This window comes from Mesoplodon densirostris, chromosome 9, assembly GCF_025265405.1.
Source record: "Mesoplodon densirostris isolate mMesDen1 chromosome 9, mMesDen1 primary haplotype, whole genome shotgun sequence".
In the NCBI taxonomy this organism is placed as follows: domain Eukaryota; kingdom Metazoa; phylum Chordata; class Mammalia; order Artiodactyla; family Ziphiidae; genus Mesoplodon; species Mesoplodon densirostris.
This window is the reverse complement of record NC_082669.1, coordinates 11,568,783-11,585,928: the sequence shown is the minus strand read 5'-3', so window position 1 is coordinate 11,585,928 and position 17,146 is coordinate 11,568,783. Positions and strand designations below refer to the sequence as shown.

General features: G+C 35.8%; 1 protein-coding gene and 1 pseudogene across 4 annotated transcripts in view; both read left to right on the top strand.

Moving 5' to 3' along the window:
- LOC132495707 (platelet glycoprotein 4-like) overlaps positions 1-17,146 on the top strand; it is a 34,335-nt gene that overhangs the window by 6,948 nt on the left and 10,241 nt on the right. The window contains exons 2-6 of one of the 4 annotated variants that reach the window (XM_060107628.1): positions 1,844-1,902; positions 10,683-10,830; positions 11,278-11,457; positions 12,744-12,835; positions 14,850-14,896. In XM_060107628.1, coding sequence (XP_059963611.1) covers positions 1,844-1,902; positions 10,683-10,830; positions 11,278-11,457; positions 12,744-12,835; positions 14,850-14,896 — 526 coding nt within the window. Of the gene's footprint in view, positions 1-1,741; positions 1,903-10,682; positions 10,831-11,277; positions 11,458-12,743; positions 12,836-14,849; positions 14,897-17,146 lie in introns of all 4 variants that reach the window. The other 3 variants (XM_060107626.1, XM_060107630.1, XM_060107629.1) reach the window with 3 other exon arrangements.
- LOC132496399 (cdc42 effector protein 3-like) lies at positions 3,553-5,326 on the top strand (annotated as a pseudogene).

Here is a 17,146-nt window from a genome sequence, read left to right as displayed (position 1 = left end):
TGTTTTCTGGAAATGGGTAAATTAACACAGATTTCAACTTCAGTATAGATTTCAGCTTCAACACCCTCATAAACACCTTTACATTTAGAGGAACAGTCATAATACTTTATCTATGTGCAATATTGTCTTAATTTTCAGCTTATTATGGAAATAAGATTTTTAGGAGCAATAAAGCATTTTTTAAGGATAATTAGTTGTAAAAAAGTAAGGTCTAACATCACTTTAGCAGCTCCAATGTACCCAGTGTAAAAGGATTGCAACAGCACAGGATTTTGTAATGGCATTATATCCAATGCCCTGTTCTTCTCTAAGGAATTCCCTTATTCTCTGCATTAAGTAATAAGTAAAGTTTCCTGAAGATATGAAACTTAATTTGACTTCTACCAACTAAGTGCAGAGGTGACAGGAACAAAAAATAGTAAAAACACGGTGTAAAAGAGGACAAGCCTAAGGGTCAGAGACTAGGATCCTTGTCATGATTCTACTTCTAGGTATTTGCCTCAGTTACCCGTGGGCCAGACACCTGGTTTCTCAGATCCTCAGCATGCTCTCCTAGAAAATGTGCTAATGTTCACTGTCCTTTCCTGATCCATCATTCTATGAATGCAGGTGAAGGAAACAAACAGGTCAGGCTGTCCCTGTATTCATGGGTCCTTTTAAGCTCATTCTGTGTGAAATACTTTTCTCCCTCTTCCTCTAGCACTAAGGTAAGTTGGAACTTTACACCTGGGCATTCCTCCCAAGGTACTTATTTGGAAACACTGCCTGCTACAAAGTCACCTTTGTCTGCATTAGCTACTAGAGCTTCAGAGGCTTCCTGCTCAGAGAGTGAAAGCCTTGGAAGGAAACCACGAGACCATCTATAATTCCCTCGTTTTACAGATACTGAAATTGACCCAAGGGATCTGGTGATTTTCTACTCAGTCCCAGCTCCTAAAGCACAGGAGCCAACTTCTAATGTAGGGCTTTCTGATTCTGTCATTGGTATTTTTCCGGTGTATCTATCTTTACTACAAGGTGCATCAAAGATTTTTAGTGGATTTCACAAAAGAATAATAGGACATGTCCCCTTTTCATTCTTTTATCTAAAATGTAGTAACCTAATAGTAACGAATCAGACAGTAATAGTAACGAATTACAATCCGTTGTAATTTTTGGAAACACGTACTAATAGATTTCTGCAAATGTACTGAGAGTTAGGAAAGCCTCATTGAGCGGGGTTTTGAAGGGGAGTTTGACAAATGTTAAGTGATCATCTTCCCTGGAAGTGGCCAAGATTTGAAGAAAATGAAAAAAGCTTCCAATACCACTATATTTTTCTCTCAGTTTTTCTGTTTTGCCTCCTCAGTCTAACTCACTGAAGGCAGAGGAGAGGTTAATGTTTGACCTGATAAGAATTTTTTGGAAAAAGTTTAATAAAATTTGCTTAATAAATTGTGTTACGAACTGTCGCAATATTGCCATAGGGTCACTCTAAAGCTTGCCAACGGCTGGCCTTACAATCGACAGACATGTCTACAATATTACACGCTGATTCTCTTTGTAAAAGGTTAACTAAAAGAGACTGGTCTCATAACGTGTTGAAAACATTTCTGTTGCAAGTGTGTAACAGGCTGCAAAGGTTCTCATGAGCAACGTACTTGAGCTTATTGCTTTTGCTGACTAACTAAAGGTTTTCAACTCCCACAAGTGCCCATATTGACTACAAGTCAATAACACAAACTTGTTTTCTTTTTCATAGGAAGCTGTCCTTGAAGAAGGTACAATTGCTTTTAAAAATTGGGTTAAAACAGGCGCAGAAGTTTACAGACAGGTTTGGATCTTTGATGTACAGAATCCAGAGGAGGTGGCAGTTAACAGCAGCAAAATTAAAGTTAAGCAAAGAGGTCCTTACACGTACAGGTGAGCGAGTCCCCCAAAAAAGTGGCATTCTTTCCTTGACCATTTGTGTTTCCGAAAAAGCTTCCCCTTGACAACTGCCATTGTATTGAAATGTACTTATTATTTTCTTGCCATTAACATAACATTGAAATAGTCTGTTTCTGCCTATATAAAACTCTAATCTAAGGATTTAATGATGATAAGAAATATATATTTTATTATGAATTTACCAGCATCAATTAACTGTTCTACATTTAAGAAGTTACAGGTGCTTTACACTTGTGGCATATATTTTCAACAACTCTAGCAGTGTGTACATGTCAATCCCAAACTCCCAATCAATCCACACTGCTATATGTAAAATAAACAAGGACCTACTGTACAGCACAGGGAACTCTGCTCAATACTATGTAATAACCTAAATGGGAAAAGAATTTGAAAAAGAATAGATACACGTGTGAATATGTGTGTGTAAATATATATATTTACATATATATACATATATATGTAAATATATATGTATATATGTATATATATATACATATATATATCAATTGCTTTGCTGTACACCTGAAACTAACACATTGTTAATCAGCTATGCTCCAATATAAAATAAATATTAAAAAATAATAATAATAAATAGAATTTAAAAAACAAGTCTAAAATATGCATGCTAAATAAAAAACCATCTATCAAAGTTTTAAAACCAGAGCACTTTGAGATCCTAAAATTGAAAGTGTAGGTTATATGAGTGGTTCTCCAAGGGTGGCTCCTCAACCAGCCACATCAGCATCTCCTGGGAGCTAAGTAGAAATGCAAATTCTCAGGCCCCACCTTAGACCAAATGAATCAGAGACTCTTGGTTTAGACCCCAGTAATGAGTTTTACAAGTACTCTGGGGGATTTCAATACACACTCAAATTTGAGAACAACATTAAACTGATTTTACATAATTACAATACTGCTAAGGATTTCTATTCAAACTATTTTCCAGGTCTTAAGGGTGTTTTTATTCATCCAGTAGTTTCATTCTTATATTTTCTCCAGTACTGAGACTGAATAAGCTATACCTTTATCTACACTCCTTAATAGTTTAACACACTTTTGAATAGAGTCTTAGACATTAGCACTAGGGGGAAATAATTAGTCAGAACCTTTCATTTTGTAAATTTTGAAAACTCATTCCAGGGGATATGAAGTGATTTACCAAGTTCACACATACCTAGGGACTGGTAGGTCTTAGATTTTTGTGTCCATTTTCTCCTATCTAAGTTATAGACTATGTGTCTTTTCTAACTATTAAAGTAAGAAAAAAAGAGACTGAGGTGCTAAAGACACTAAACTTAACCAAGGATTAGAAATAGACTTATGGTGCCCATATGGGAACAGAGTTAAGTCCTGCTGTGTGATTTGTTATAAAAATGTGTGATTTTTCCTCAAGAATAATTACAACTAGTTATATGCCATGATCAAATATTATCACAAAATTTCATATTTGTAATGATTTCTTCTAATTCATAGTTTTACTTTTTATCTGTTTCAGATGGTCTATAATTATATAATTTCTTTCCTCTCCATTCATTAATATATATCTAGATTGACAACTCACACTCAAAAATAATGAAATAACAGTAATTGGGAGGGTGATGCTTGCTACCGCAGCACATGAGCATGCCTGTGAGCATAAGCACGCATGCCGAGCGCCTGGGTGCCTATTCTGACCTAGTAATTATTCCCACGTCTCCTGTCTCCAGGCACATCTGTGACTATTCACGACTCTGTCAAAGACGGCTTGGTTTTCACTGTTACAAAAAAAAAAAAAAAAAAAAAAAACTCTCACCTTGGAAAATATTTTTATTTTTTCATGGTCTATAGTTCTTATGTTATTATCAAAACCCTATGTGAGTATTATCTTGGTCCAAAAAAAAGTTGTAGCTACGATGTGTACCTATGAAAATCTAGAATTCCCACATGACCAAATAAGAATCTAAGCACGGTTGTTTAAATATGCCTATCCTGGCCTGAGAGGGCAGGGAGCACAGCTGCGGGGGCCAAGCAGCTGGGGACGAGCCCGGAGACCCCGGCCCTGGGAGCCCTCACACAGCCTCTGCACAGATAATGCTCTGAGCAGGCACTGGCTGACCTGGCTGGATATGCGCGTGATGGGCAGGAGCTGAGTGCACCCTCGGGAGGTGTGGGTCCCACACATCCACCTGTGTGGATCCCGCAGCAGCTGGGATCCTTGGCACTGCTGGTTTCTCTATGCTGTGCCAGGGATTGGAGGATGTAGCCGGCTCTCCAGAGAGCCCCAGTCGGCTGTTAAGTCCAAGAAGGTCTCCTACACCTCCGCCTCCTTTCAGAGCCACTTCTGCGGCTGCTTGAGAAAAATGATGTGACAGTTCCTATCAAAAAGGTTACTGGGCGGGGGGGCTTCCCTGGTGGCACAGTGGTTGAGAGTCCGCCTGCCGATGCAGTAGACGCAGGTTCGTGCCCCGGTCTGGGAAGATCCCACATGCCGCGGAGGGGCTAGGCCCGTGAGCCATGGCCTCTGAGCCTGCGTGTCCGGAGCCTGTGCTCCACAACGGGAGAGGCCACAGCAGTGAGAGGCCCGCGTACCGCAAAAAAAAAAAAAAAAAAAAAAAAAAAAAAGGATACTGGGGGAAAATAACATCCGGAAAGAAAGTGGCCGTTTTTGCGAAATCGACATTCTCCGACTCCAGAAGAGCAGCCAAGACCCTAATTTACCTGAAAGCTGCCAATAATAAGAAAGGAAATAAATTTAAACGGAGGAGCATCTTGTCTCCCGATATGATCAGTCCTCCCCTTGGAGACTTCTGCCACACCATTCACATGGTCAAGGATGGCCAGCACGATGTCTTTGGAGACATTTCCTTTCTTCAGGGGAACTCTGATCTTCTACCTGGAAACCAGGAGAAAGCACACATGGGCCAGTTCCCTGGGTGTATGGAGTTCTTCAGGGCCAGCGGCACCACCCACTCCATGTTCACAGAAACGCTCACCCTGGTGCTCAAAAACATCGTTTCCCTCCCGACTCTTGGAGGGTCCCAAGCACTCATGTTGCCCTTATTGTCAACGGTGACATTCGATTCCAAACAGGAGTCCTTTGGTCCGGGAAAGCTGCCCTGGCTTCGCTGTGAGAGGGTCATGGAGGAGAACAGTATGGTCTATCAGGGGGAAGTTTCATGGGGGCTCTGGTGGGTCCCCATCCCAGTCCCGCCACTCTGCCAGCCTCTCCAAACTGTACCCCTACTGGGCAGCCAAGAATATGTTTGACCATCCCGCCTGGTGTGAGCTCGTCAAGGAAAAGACTAAAAATCAGAGGAGTCCCTCTCTGATCTCACTGGGTTCCCTCCTCTTCCTGCAGCTCGATCTTGGGCCTTCATTTCTGGATGATGTGCTGAAGGTCATGGATAAAAATAACTAACAGTACATCTCTGGCTCTTTTCCTTTGGGGTAAAAGGTTTCAAAAATCAAAACAAAACTAACCACAGTCAAAGAGAAAGATTCACTGACTATATTTGCCATTACATGATAGGTTTTCTAGAATAACGTTCCAACAAAATATTTTTTACCTGTTATGCCCTGTTTGCAAAAACAGTTAAAAAAAAAAAAACTATCCTGACAAAGAGAGGAAGAGAGTCAGAACCCATTTTTGGAGGGCATTGCTGATGTACAGCTCACATTTTTTTTGCTTCCAGACAGGTCAGAAATCTGGCTTGGCCAGGATTGGCACTATCTAGCTATGAAGGGCTGTGCCAGTCACATTAAGGACCTTTACAGTACTTTGGCATTTTCTGAGCAAGAGGAAGTCAAAATTTGTTTAACACCTAAGCCTTTTTTCTAGACTCCTTTCTATATTATATTGTTAGATTTCACCATAGCAAATTCTCCATTGTTAAAATTTTTTTCTGTTTTCACATTTGAACCACTTGATGGGTTTCGGAGATTTGTTTGTAGCTCTTATATATCCCTATATATTATATCTATATCCTGAAATTTTGACTGTCAGCAACATGTTGGTAAGACACAAGTAAAGTATTACTGTAAGTTATTTTAAAGTTAAAATATATTTTTATGTGCCTTTGGCTTTTTATTGAAGAGTTTACATTTTAGAGATACTACATCAAATGTGCTCATTTGACTTATTCCATTGGCGTTCCATTGTAAGCTGTGTATGTTTGGAAAAGTGCCTTCATACTTAGCTTTATTTTGTTCTCTTCATCTGTTATCACACTTTTCACAGCAGACATAAATGGATTGTAAAGTGTAAAGGCACAGGTTACTCACAGTGCTTCTGCAGAGACTGTGGCTACACCACATGTTATTTTGAAATATGGATATTTTAGGACAGTATATGCTTGCATTACATAGGTACTTTATACAACACAATAGAGTAAATGTTAATCAGTCAATAAATAAATATCATACTCTGAGAGAATTCAGTATGTGTGAGAAAAGAGAATATTTGTTAGAATTTGAGAACTGATCAAGTTTTTTGTTTAATTTTTTATTTGTTTGGAAGGGGTTATATTTTTACTTTTAAAGATATTAATTGGAGTATCAGAAAACATAAACATAATATTGAATCCTGTGCTAGTCCTGTTCTGATAGGTGACAGTTAATATAAATTTTATTCTTTATTCCCTATCTCTCTAAGGGATGAAAGGGGATGGGTTATATATGATTGATTTACTTGGAAAAGCAATATGGGGAGGATTGGAGAAGAGAAGTTAGATTTGCAGCTAAAGTATGTAAACAATAAACTCCTATTTATATAACAGTGTTAAAGGGATTTATGATCAACTGTGAGTCATCTTTTCTCATGATGTCAACAAAACAGAGTCCTTAGTGTCTGCTTGGCTGCCTTAAATGATGGGAAAACAACTGGTCACCTTTCAGAAAAAGTTAATAATTTCAGAGTGTTCCATGTGTTGAGGTGAACCTGCCTCCCCATCAATTACACCCTGAACTCAGTTGAAATTGGAAGTGGAGGAGGATGTCCCTCCTTAAACAGAATGGCTGCTAACGTGAGCTTGATGAAATTTGACAAGGTGTGACATGGGTCAAAGCATGAAATTAACTGGATAAAGATCTTAATTATTATTATTCTAACCTACACCATCTCTATGAAGACCCAGTAACTCCTTCTGAATATTCTCAGATCCAACATAAGTCTTTTTTTTTTTAATTACTTTGCTTTGGCAGGAGTATATAGAAAGCAAAATCTGAGGCAGATTCCTCCCTTTGACCTTACTAATACAAATTTTACAATTTGTATGGAAACACTAAAGACCTTGAATAGCCAAAGCAATCTTGAGAAAGAAAAATGGAGCTGGAGGAATCAGCCTCCCTGACTTCATACTATACTACAAAGTTACAGTAATCAAAACTGTATGGTACTGGCACCAAAATAGAAATATAGATCAATGGAACAGGATAGAAAGTCCAGAGATAAACCCACTCACCTATGGTCACCTAATCTATGACAAAGGAGACAAGGATATACAATGAAGAAAAGACAGTCTCTTCAATAAGTGGTGTTGGGAAAACTGGACAGCTACATGTAAGCAAATGAAATTAGAACACTCTCTAACACCATACAAAAAAATAAACTCAAAATGAATTAAAGACCTAAATATAAGGCCAGAAACTATAAAACTCTTAGAGGAAAACATAGGCAGAACACTCTTTGACATAAATTGCAGCAATATCTTTTTTGATCCACCTCCTAGAATAGTGAAAACAAAAATAAACAAATGGGACCTAATTAAACTTAAAAACTTTTTGCACAACAAAGGAAACCATAAACAAAATGAAAAGACAACCTTCAGAATGGGAAAAAAATATTTGCAAATGAAGCAACCAACAGGGATTAATCTCCAAAATATACAAACAGCTCATGCAGCTCAGTTAAAAAAAAAAAAAACAACCAACAACCCAATCCAAAAATGGGCAGAAGATATAAATAGACATTTCTCCAAAGAAGACATACAAATGGCTAAAACGTACATGAAAAGACACTCAACATCACTAATAATTAGAGAAATGGAAATCAAAACTACAATGAGGTATTGCCTCACACCTGTCAGATTGGCCACCATCAAGAAATCTACAAACAATAAATGTTAGAGAGGGTGTGGAAAAAAGGGAACCCTCCTACACTGTTGGTGGGAATGTAAATTGGTACAGCCACTATGGAGAACAGTATGGAGGGTCCTTTAAAAACTAAAAATAGAGCTACCATATGATCCAGCAATCCCACTCCTGGGCATATATCTGGAAAAAACCATAATTCAAAAAGATACGTGCACCCCAGTGTTCACTGCAGCACTATTTACAATAGCTTGGACATGGAAGCAACCTAAATGTCCATCAACAGAGGAATGGATAAAGAAGATATGGTACAGATATACAATTGAATATTACTCACCCATAAAAAAATGAAATAATGCCACTTGCAGAAACATGGATGGACCTAGAGATTGTCATACTGAGTGAAGTCAGACACAGAAAGACAAATATCATATGATATCACTTATATGTGGAATCTGTAAAAAGGGTAAAAATGAACTTATCTACAAAACAGAAATAGAGTCACAGACGTAGAAAACAGACTTATGGTTACCAGGGGGTAAGGGGTGGGGGGGGAAGGGATAAATTGGGTAATTGGGATTGACATATACACACTACTATATATAAAACAGATAACTAATAAGGACCTACTGTATAGCACAGGGCACTCTACCCAATACTCTGTAATGGCCTATAACGGAAAAAGAAATAAAAAAGATTGGATATATGTATACGTATAACTAATTCACTTTGCTGTACACCTGCAACTAACACAACATTGTAAATCAACTTTGCCCCAATAAAAATTAACAAAAAAAAAACTTTCTAAAACCTGTATATATTCTTTTTTTTTCTTTTGGCTACACCCTGCACGGCATGCAGGATCTTAGTTCTGCAACCACGGATAGAACCCATGCCCCCGATAATGGAAGCGTGGGGTCCTAATCACTGGACTGCCAGGAAATTCCTTATACTCTAATTTTTAAACCAAAAATTCAGTGATTATGTTCTCTTTTTAAAAGTACATTCTAAACACAGGCCTCAGTTTAAAGGATTTTTTTCTCTTAGTGATTGCCATCTACTGGTACAGTATTGTAAGTACAACTAAGTAAACTAGAATTGGGTCACAATTATTTTGCTGTTATCTCAATTATTATATACACATAAATGTTCCTGAAAATTAGAGCATTTTAATTTTAAATGTTAATAATATGTAATATAAGTTTAAAATACAATTATCTAAGAGAAAATAGTAATTGACTATTAATAGACTGTCCTGGCTGCTGTTTCAGATTTTTATATTATTGTATGTCTACAGTACTCAGAGAAAAGTAAACAATAAAGCTTTGAAGAAATTATATTAAAACTAAAATATATTTCTATCTTTTTTGAATTCTCTTTTGAGATATTAATGTGACGTATTAATTAATTTATTCATTCAAAATTTTTTGTTGAGAACTTACCAAGTACCAGGCACTGTGATTGGGAATAAAAAAACACTCATAATACCTACCCTACAGGTATTGTACCTGATTGAAATGTGTGGCTTTTTTGGTTTGTTATGTTTTATACATTTCAGTCCCATGTTTTTTTCAGTCTTTATCTTAGTTAGGTAATAGATAACTACTGTAGCCTCAAATAATAGGCCTTCAAATATATGATAATGCAATGTCTACCCTATTTCATCTCAGTAAATATCTTGTACTTGCAAAAGATTTTTTTTTTCCATAATGTAACCCTTCACCACATTCCTAAGAAGTAGTTGGTACTTTGCCTAGAGATTTTAGAGCCAGGAGCTTAGAGCTAATAAGTATACAATATATAAGGCAAAGATGGAGGGGAATGATCTCTTAAGTGGAAATTATATTCCATTAGTTATCCTTCTCATTAAAATACTGGAAATTATGAAAAAAACAATGCTGGAAAGGCTGTGCACTTTGAACAGTCTTTCTAATATAAGAAAACGTGCTTTTACTGTTCCCTTCCTTAAACCTCTCTGCTGTCTTCCTCGGACCCTCAGGATAAAAAGCTAAATATCTGAGTACAGGACACAACACTTTTGTGTTTGAGATCTTGTTTATTCTAGTGGCTTTATTTCCACCACTCTCCTTACTCTTACTCTGTAAACCAATCATAATAAAATGTTTGCAGATATATGTGTTAGCATACGGTATTGGTTTTTCTTTCTGACTTATAAAGCAGAAACTAAGACACCATTGTAAAGCAATTATACTCCGATACAGATGTTAAAAAAAATGTTTGCATATCTAAAATTACACCATGTTCTTACTCCTTAATCTTCTACATGCTATTTTCTACCCTATTTTACCTAACTAAACTTCTCCTTGTCATTCAGACCATTTATGTAGAATTGTGTCTTGTCCATTATCCCCCCATAACCATCCCAAGCCTGAGTTTGTACCTGTTGTGTGTTTTCCCACAGACTCTGTGTAAACTCCTATAATAACACGTAATCCTTCTCCCCTGCTCTGCACCTCTAAGACATCTCCCCACCCACCCCTCCCCGCCTTCTCTGATTTGCTAGAAACCCAGCATTTGCTTATATATCATTTTAACCTACTTGTTTAGCCTAATTTCTGACATAGTCCATGCACTCAAAAATTATTTGTTGTATGAATGAACGGCATATGAGACTTAATGTTCACTTGCAACAATTATTTTGAATTTTATTTCCTTTATTTTTTCAGAGTTCATTATCTAGCCAAGGAAAATATAATGTGGGACTCCGAGACCCACACAGTCTCTTTCCTGCAGCCCAATGGTGCCATCTTTGAACCCTCACTATCAGTTGGAACCGAGAATGACACTTTCACTGTTCTCAATCTGGCTGTAGCAGTGAGTAGACAAACAGCAAAATTACTGGTTTTGAAATACTCTAGAATCCTCTGTAATTAATCTCATGATTAGAACTATCATTAGATATTATTTGTTTTGTCATTTTTATGAAAATGTGTTCATTTGGCATTATTTTGAATTACGGTCATTTGGAAAGATGACAAGACATAGAATAATCAACTGAATTGAGAAGACCACTTAAAGTGTATCATTTTTAAAAAGTAGAATTTAACTTTGAAATCTTCTTCCTGTGGCTCACACTAAGACAGAGAAAAGTAATCATTGAGAGATGAAGAAACATTACACTTTTAGTCCTGGAAAGATTTGGCAGTATTTTTAAAGAGACAGTTGAAAGTTGTTTTATTAAACTTAATTGTGCTATTTATCCATTTCTTCTTAAAAATATGATATGGCTATTGGTGTCTTAAACAGTGATTTTTTTTATAGGCTGTGCCCCATCTCTATCCAAGCGCATTTGTTCAAACAATAGTCAATATCTTTATCAAAAAATCAAACTCTTCTATGTTTCAAAAAAGAACTTTGAAAGAACTATTATGGGGCTATAAGGATCCATTCTTGAACTTGATTCCATACCCAGTTCCTACTACAGTTGGTGTGTTTTACCCTGTGAGTACCAAATATGAATGTCAATATTGTTAAACTTTAATTGGATAAATATAATGGCATTGTTAATTCATAATTTTATCATTTAGTGTGTTAACCCTATTTCTGATCTGGGAATACATATTCTAAGATTTTTAAGTCTGCATCTCACATGGGTTTAGCTTTCCTGGTTGGGAAAATTTACTTATCTGAATTTAACAATTAAATTTTTTAACAATTTAATTTAAAATTAAGAAACTGAACATTTAATCAAGTTTCCACTCTTTGATAAATATACAACTGTCTAAAATTAGATTGTAAGCTGGTAAGGCTTTGAGCACTGTTTTTGGTTTTGATTTCCTATCTAAAAAATCAAGTTTAATGCCACATTTTTATTTATTTATGTTAAATATATTCATCATGTCATTCTTCCTTCTCTAGACATCCTAGAAATTTGTTGTATTGAATATTTAAAACTTAGCCAAAATTGCACACAATGAGACTGATACATCAGCGATGTCATATTTTCATAGAATTAATTGAAAAGAATTTCTATAATCTACAAAAGTTATGAAATGGCAGTTTGGAGATTAAGAAAAATGTGAACTTGGTGATGTACTTAGTTATACCTTAATGCTTCAAGTTATAAATAGGATAATCTGACTAGTGAATTGAAATTTTGACCATGATTTCACTTGGCACTGTATGTGACATTAGTTATATTCTCCAGTTCACTGTTGTTATTTTACTATAGATGGTTTTTTAGGATTGCAAGGTTATATATCAATTAAGAAAGCATTAAGGGATAAAAAATTCAGTTACTAGTATTTAACTAAATACTCTGAATTCTTTCCTTGGCTAATTCTGTTTTTAATTCTGTGTACCTAATCTTTAGTAACCACTTATTAGAAAAAACAACGTTGAGAAAACTTCTAGAAATCTGCCACAGTTCTCATAGGTTTTGTTCACTATCCCCTCATCTCAATATAATAGGAGTAGTGACCAAAATGGCCTTTCTGGCTTAATTACGGCAAAGAGTGATAGAGTTGGATCACATCAGCTTCTTATATTTGTTTTCTTCCTTTGCTAAGCATCTAGCACTTATTTCTAGGCACCTTTTATATTCTGTCTTTTTAAAATATTAAAGACCAATAATTTTAAAACTTTATTGCATATATATTTCAAATCACATAAAATAATTATAAACAACCAGTGTTTGAGAAATGCAAAAGTGAGTTAATTACATATTTTATAACTTGGAAAATATGGCTTGTTCTAGAAGTAATTTTTTCTTGTATGTATCTTTTCAGTACCACAATACTGCAGACGGAGTTTATAAAGTTTTCAATGGAAAAGATGACATAAGCAAAGTTGCCATAATTGACACATATAAAGGCAAAAAGTAAGTATCCAGGCAAAGTGTGTATGTGTATGTGTATGTGTGTCACTAGGATACTCTAAGGCAGGCAAGAAACTTATTTAACAACTGGTAATGCACAGGCACCAACTTATGGAACAGACCTGCCTGTATCTCAGCCCTAAAAACTCCTGTTCTGCCAGGTGTTAACCCTTTAGTTGTGATGAGTGGTCACACTAGTGCATAGGTGCTGAGTATCAGCCCCACTTGAGGGTTGACCTTTATGCACAGAGTCTCTTACATAAAGAAATCTAAAGGGACTACTTCCATCCCTGCTGCATAACAGGCACTATCAAGCACCCGTACAATTACATAACCACAAATGAAAAGGAAGAAAATCAACATATCAACTTAGTGTCTAGCAGGTTGAAAAGTATATATTACTGGGTGTTTTTTTTGTTTGTTTTGTTTGTTTGTTTGTTTTTTTACTGAGCATGGAATATAAATTTGCTCATTCCAGTAACGTGACTAAATGTGCCATAAGGTGGAAGCTCAATGTATCCATGCCAATGCTTTCATGACCTTCCCTTTAAAATTTTCTTGAAATAATTTTCTATATTGATAACTCAGCTTTTTTAAACCTTTATCAATGCAAAAATGGAATTAGTATTTCAAGTTCTAAAATTGACATATTAAACTTGAAGATAAAGAGCATGCCTCCTGTGAAATAGTAGTAAAATGAGATATGTTCACATAGCCATGATTTCCTATTTTTCCCTAGCTCCTGCCTGTTTATACAGAGTATACCAAATTCGTATGTCTAAAATAGGAAGAACCACAATAAATATCAAGGGAGAAAGTCTTTCCTCCTTAAAGTTAAAATGAGTTTTAGATCAGTGATTTCCTGACAAAGAATAAAGTAATCAAAATCAAGAGATGAAATATTTTGATTAAGTAACCCTTGCCTCACACTGAGTTCCTATCTAAAAATTGCTTAAAACAGTTAAACGCTCAGTCCTGTAGTTCTTTTTCTTCCACAGAGTCCACAGTCACATATTTTTTTATGAAAAAGTCTAATGGAGGAAAACAAGCACTTCTAAATGCTCACTTCAGGGGAATCACATCTCTGTACGGAGGAAAATGAGCATTTCCTCTATTTCAATATTACAGAGAGGTTTTGAGGAGAGTTTAAGATTATGACAAGGTTAATTTAACTGATCATGGCAAGACTGAGCATGATTAATCGCTTATTCGGTTTAAAAAAGAAACAATAGCTTGCCTTGACATCTTATTGGATGGTATGTTAGGAGTATGAAAAACCCATTTTCCATCACCAAAAAGTGGCTGAGTGTGCAGAGAAACTATCACTACTGTTGTTTTTATTGCTTCCATATATATATATATATATATATATATATATATATATATATATATATATATATATATATATCTTTTGTAGATGCCAGAGCATAAATTAATAAACTCTGTCCTACTTAAATGCCGGTTATTGCAAGAGTTAAAAGAGAGGGATAAATTATCTATGTTTCCAATCTCAATTGATCCAACATCTGCTTCTCTTTCTTTCCTCCTCCACACTCCCCTCTTCTCCCTCATACTGAGTTTACATCAGTTATCCATTTACTATCTTCCTCCTATTCAGTTTGAATGCAACATACTATGAAATAATCCCACTGGGGGAAAAAAAAAAACTTTCCCCTAAAAGATCTAAGTGTCTGATAATTGTTTCTCAATTTTATTTTCTGAAGAACTGTTTCTGTTCCATGTTGTTTCTAACTAACAACATTTGGCAGTTTTTATTTTATAATCTGATCACTTAATTGTTTCAGGCAATTCATTTAACTCAACAAAATGGAAACTTCAAACAAAACATGGATCAAATGATTTAGAACATTTCTTAAACTTAGCTTGTCACATCTAGTCTAATCAATATTTATTATTATTTTAGCATAAGTACTGAATCATAATAGACAAAGTGATGTGAGAAAGGTGCCCTTGAAATAAGAATATCATTTTCTTTTTTTTTTTTTTTATTCCTAAGACATCTCTCCTATTGGCCAAGTTATTGTGACATGATTAATGGTACAGGTAAGGGCATATGTTTTTTTGTTTGTTTGTTTGTTTGTTTTTTTGTGGTATGCGGGCCTCTCACTGTTGTGGCCTCTCCTGCTGCGGAGCACAGTCTCTGGATGCGCAGGCTCAGCGGCCATGGCTCACGGGCCCAGCCCCTCCGTGGCATGTGGGATCTTCCTAGACCGGGGCACGAACTCGTGTCCCCTGCATCGGCAGGCGGACTCTCAACCACTGTGCCACCAGGGAAGCCCAAGGGCATATGTTTTGTGGTAATAATCACAACAAAACCAACTCCTTTCTCCCACAAATCCACCTCCATACCTACAATGTTCTGGGGGTTGAGCGTATACGTTTGCCTATCTTTGTATCCCTGCAACATAATTCAGAGTCTCTGTTCTTATGTAGGTTTAGTAAATGTCTGTCTAATGTGATGGAATTTCTCAAGATTAACCATCGAGGATGAGCCTTTACTGAATTTCTGGGGAACGTTTGCTTTGTACAAACTTAATGAACTCCTTCCTGACCACAGAAGTAAAGGTTTAGAAAACCTTAGAGTAGTGGTCACTGTTCACATCTTTTGTAAATACTATAAAGATAATAATTTAACATTAAAGGAATTAAAATATCAGGATAATTACAAAAGGTAAGACATACCTCCAAAGATTTCAGGCTGAGTTAGAATCAGTGAACTTGTAAGCAGAGCCATCTATTTTGAAGAAGATGGTCAGAAAGAGAGAGAAAAGAACAACAACAGCAACAAAAACAAGGTTACATGTGTACTAACGATGAAAAATGTATGCAAAAATGAACATTCTGAATTAGAGTTAGGAAGAAAGTACTATGTACTTAGATTTAAGCATGGTTAGAGCCAGCTTATTATTCTTATTGAAGTAAAGCAAAGTATATATATAGGCCTATTAGTTTAAGAATTAAGATTGTAAAAAGCAATGGGAATTGAATACCAGGAGATGAGCTCTCAGCTGCTAAAAAGCAGAAGCACAGCATAATGCTTACAAAGCTAGTTAGGCAATACTTCATAGGAAAGTAATATAATGAAAATGAAAAATGTTAAATACAAAGTTATGTAAAAGGTAGGGAATAAAAAGCAAACATGGGGAATGTTTACTTTTCCAAAGGTATTACTGAGTTTTGCATGTTGATTTAAGTTTTTAATACTCTCTTGTAGAAAAACCAGCAAAACCACTGTTGAGTTTGCTTTGTAGTGCTTTGAATCATGGAATTGGGTGAAGAAACTCCTTTCTAAGTAGTTCATTTCTGCCAATAAATTGTCAAGTGTCCCAATACCACTAACTCTAGTAATTTCATAACCATAAACTTCATACTGTATCCTTAGATACAGAGAGAAATATATTGTGCTTCTCCTAAATAGTAAATGAGTCTTTATATGGGTTTAAGAAAAAAAAATTAAACACTTTTGTCCAAAACTGAGAAGCAAAGAATTTTTAAAAAACGAGGTAGAGGATTTATTAATGACAGTAACATAACTACATGAGTATCAGGCATGAAGTTAAAAGTATCTAAGAAGAAAATATATGTAAAACAAACTAGGAGCAGAGGTAGACTGAACAGGCCAGAGGACTCTGATGGCATCCCTGTGAGAGAGATTTTTGGTTATGGTGCTAGGGAAAAGAGACTAATGAAATGGAAAATGTTCCAAGGACTTTTAACCATGATTTAGAAGTACTTCCTCTATCTTCTTCAACAAACTTAAAGAGACAGAAAAGGAAAATACTGATTTACATTTGAATGCATTTAAAAAAGACCCCTGCTAATATCAGCTATCTTATGATCATGACCCATGGTAATTGCTGGTGTCATTAAGACATAATCTTCGATGATATTTCAAATGATTTTTTAAAGCTTTTCAATGTATTCTTTTCTTTTATGGCTAAGGTGTTGGGAAGGCAGTTGTAGGCAATGCCCATTCAGGGACCTATTTGGGGAGTTTAAGCTAATCTTTAATATCTCATTCTCTCAATGTTGATTCACTGTGATCATCTGTTGTATTTCACTTATCACAAGAGTATAAATGAAATGTAATAAGATCACAAGGTTAGTGCAGTTACCAGAAAAAGAGTGTGGTATTCATAATTGAAGGATGGGTCTTACTGTTTTGAACAAACATATTCAGTGGTGGCTCATTTTGGTAATATTGATTTGTGGAGCAAATGGAGGAATTATCTAACTATTTCTTCTTATATCCAGTGTGTGCATGGATCATAACCATAGTAGAGATTCAATAAA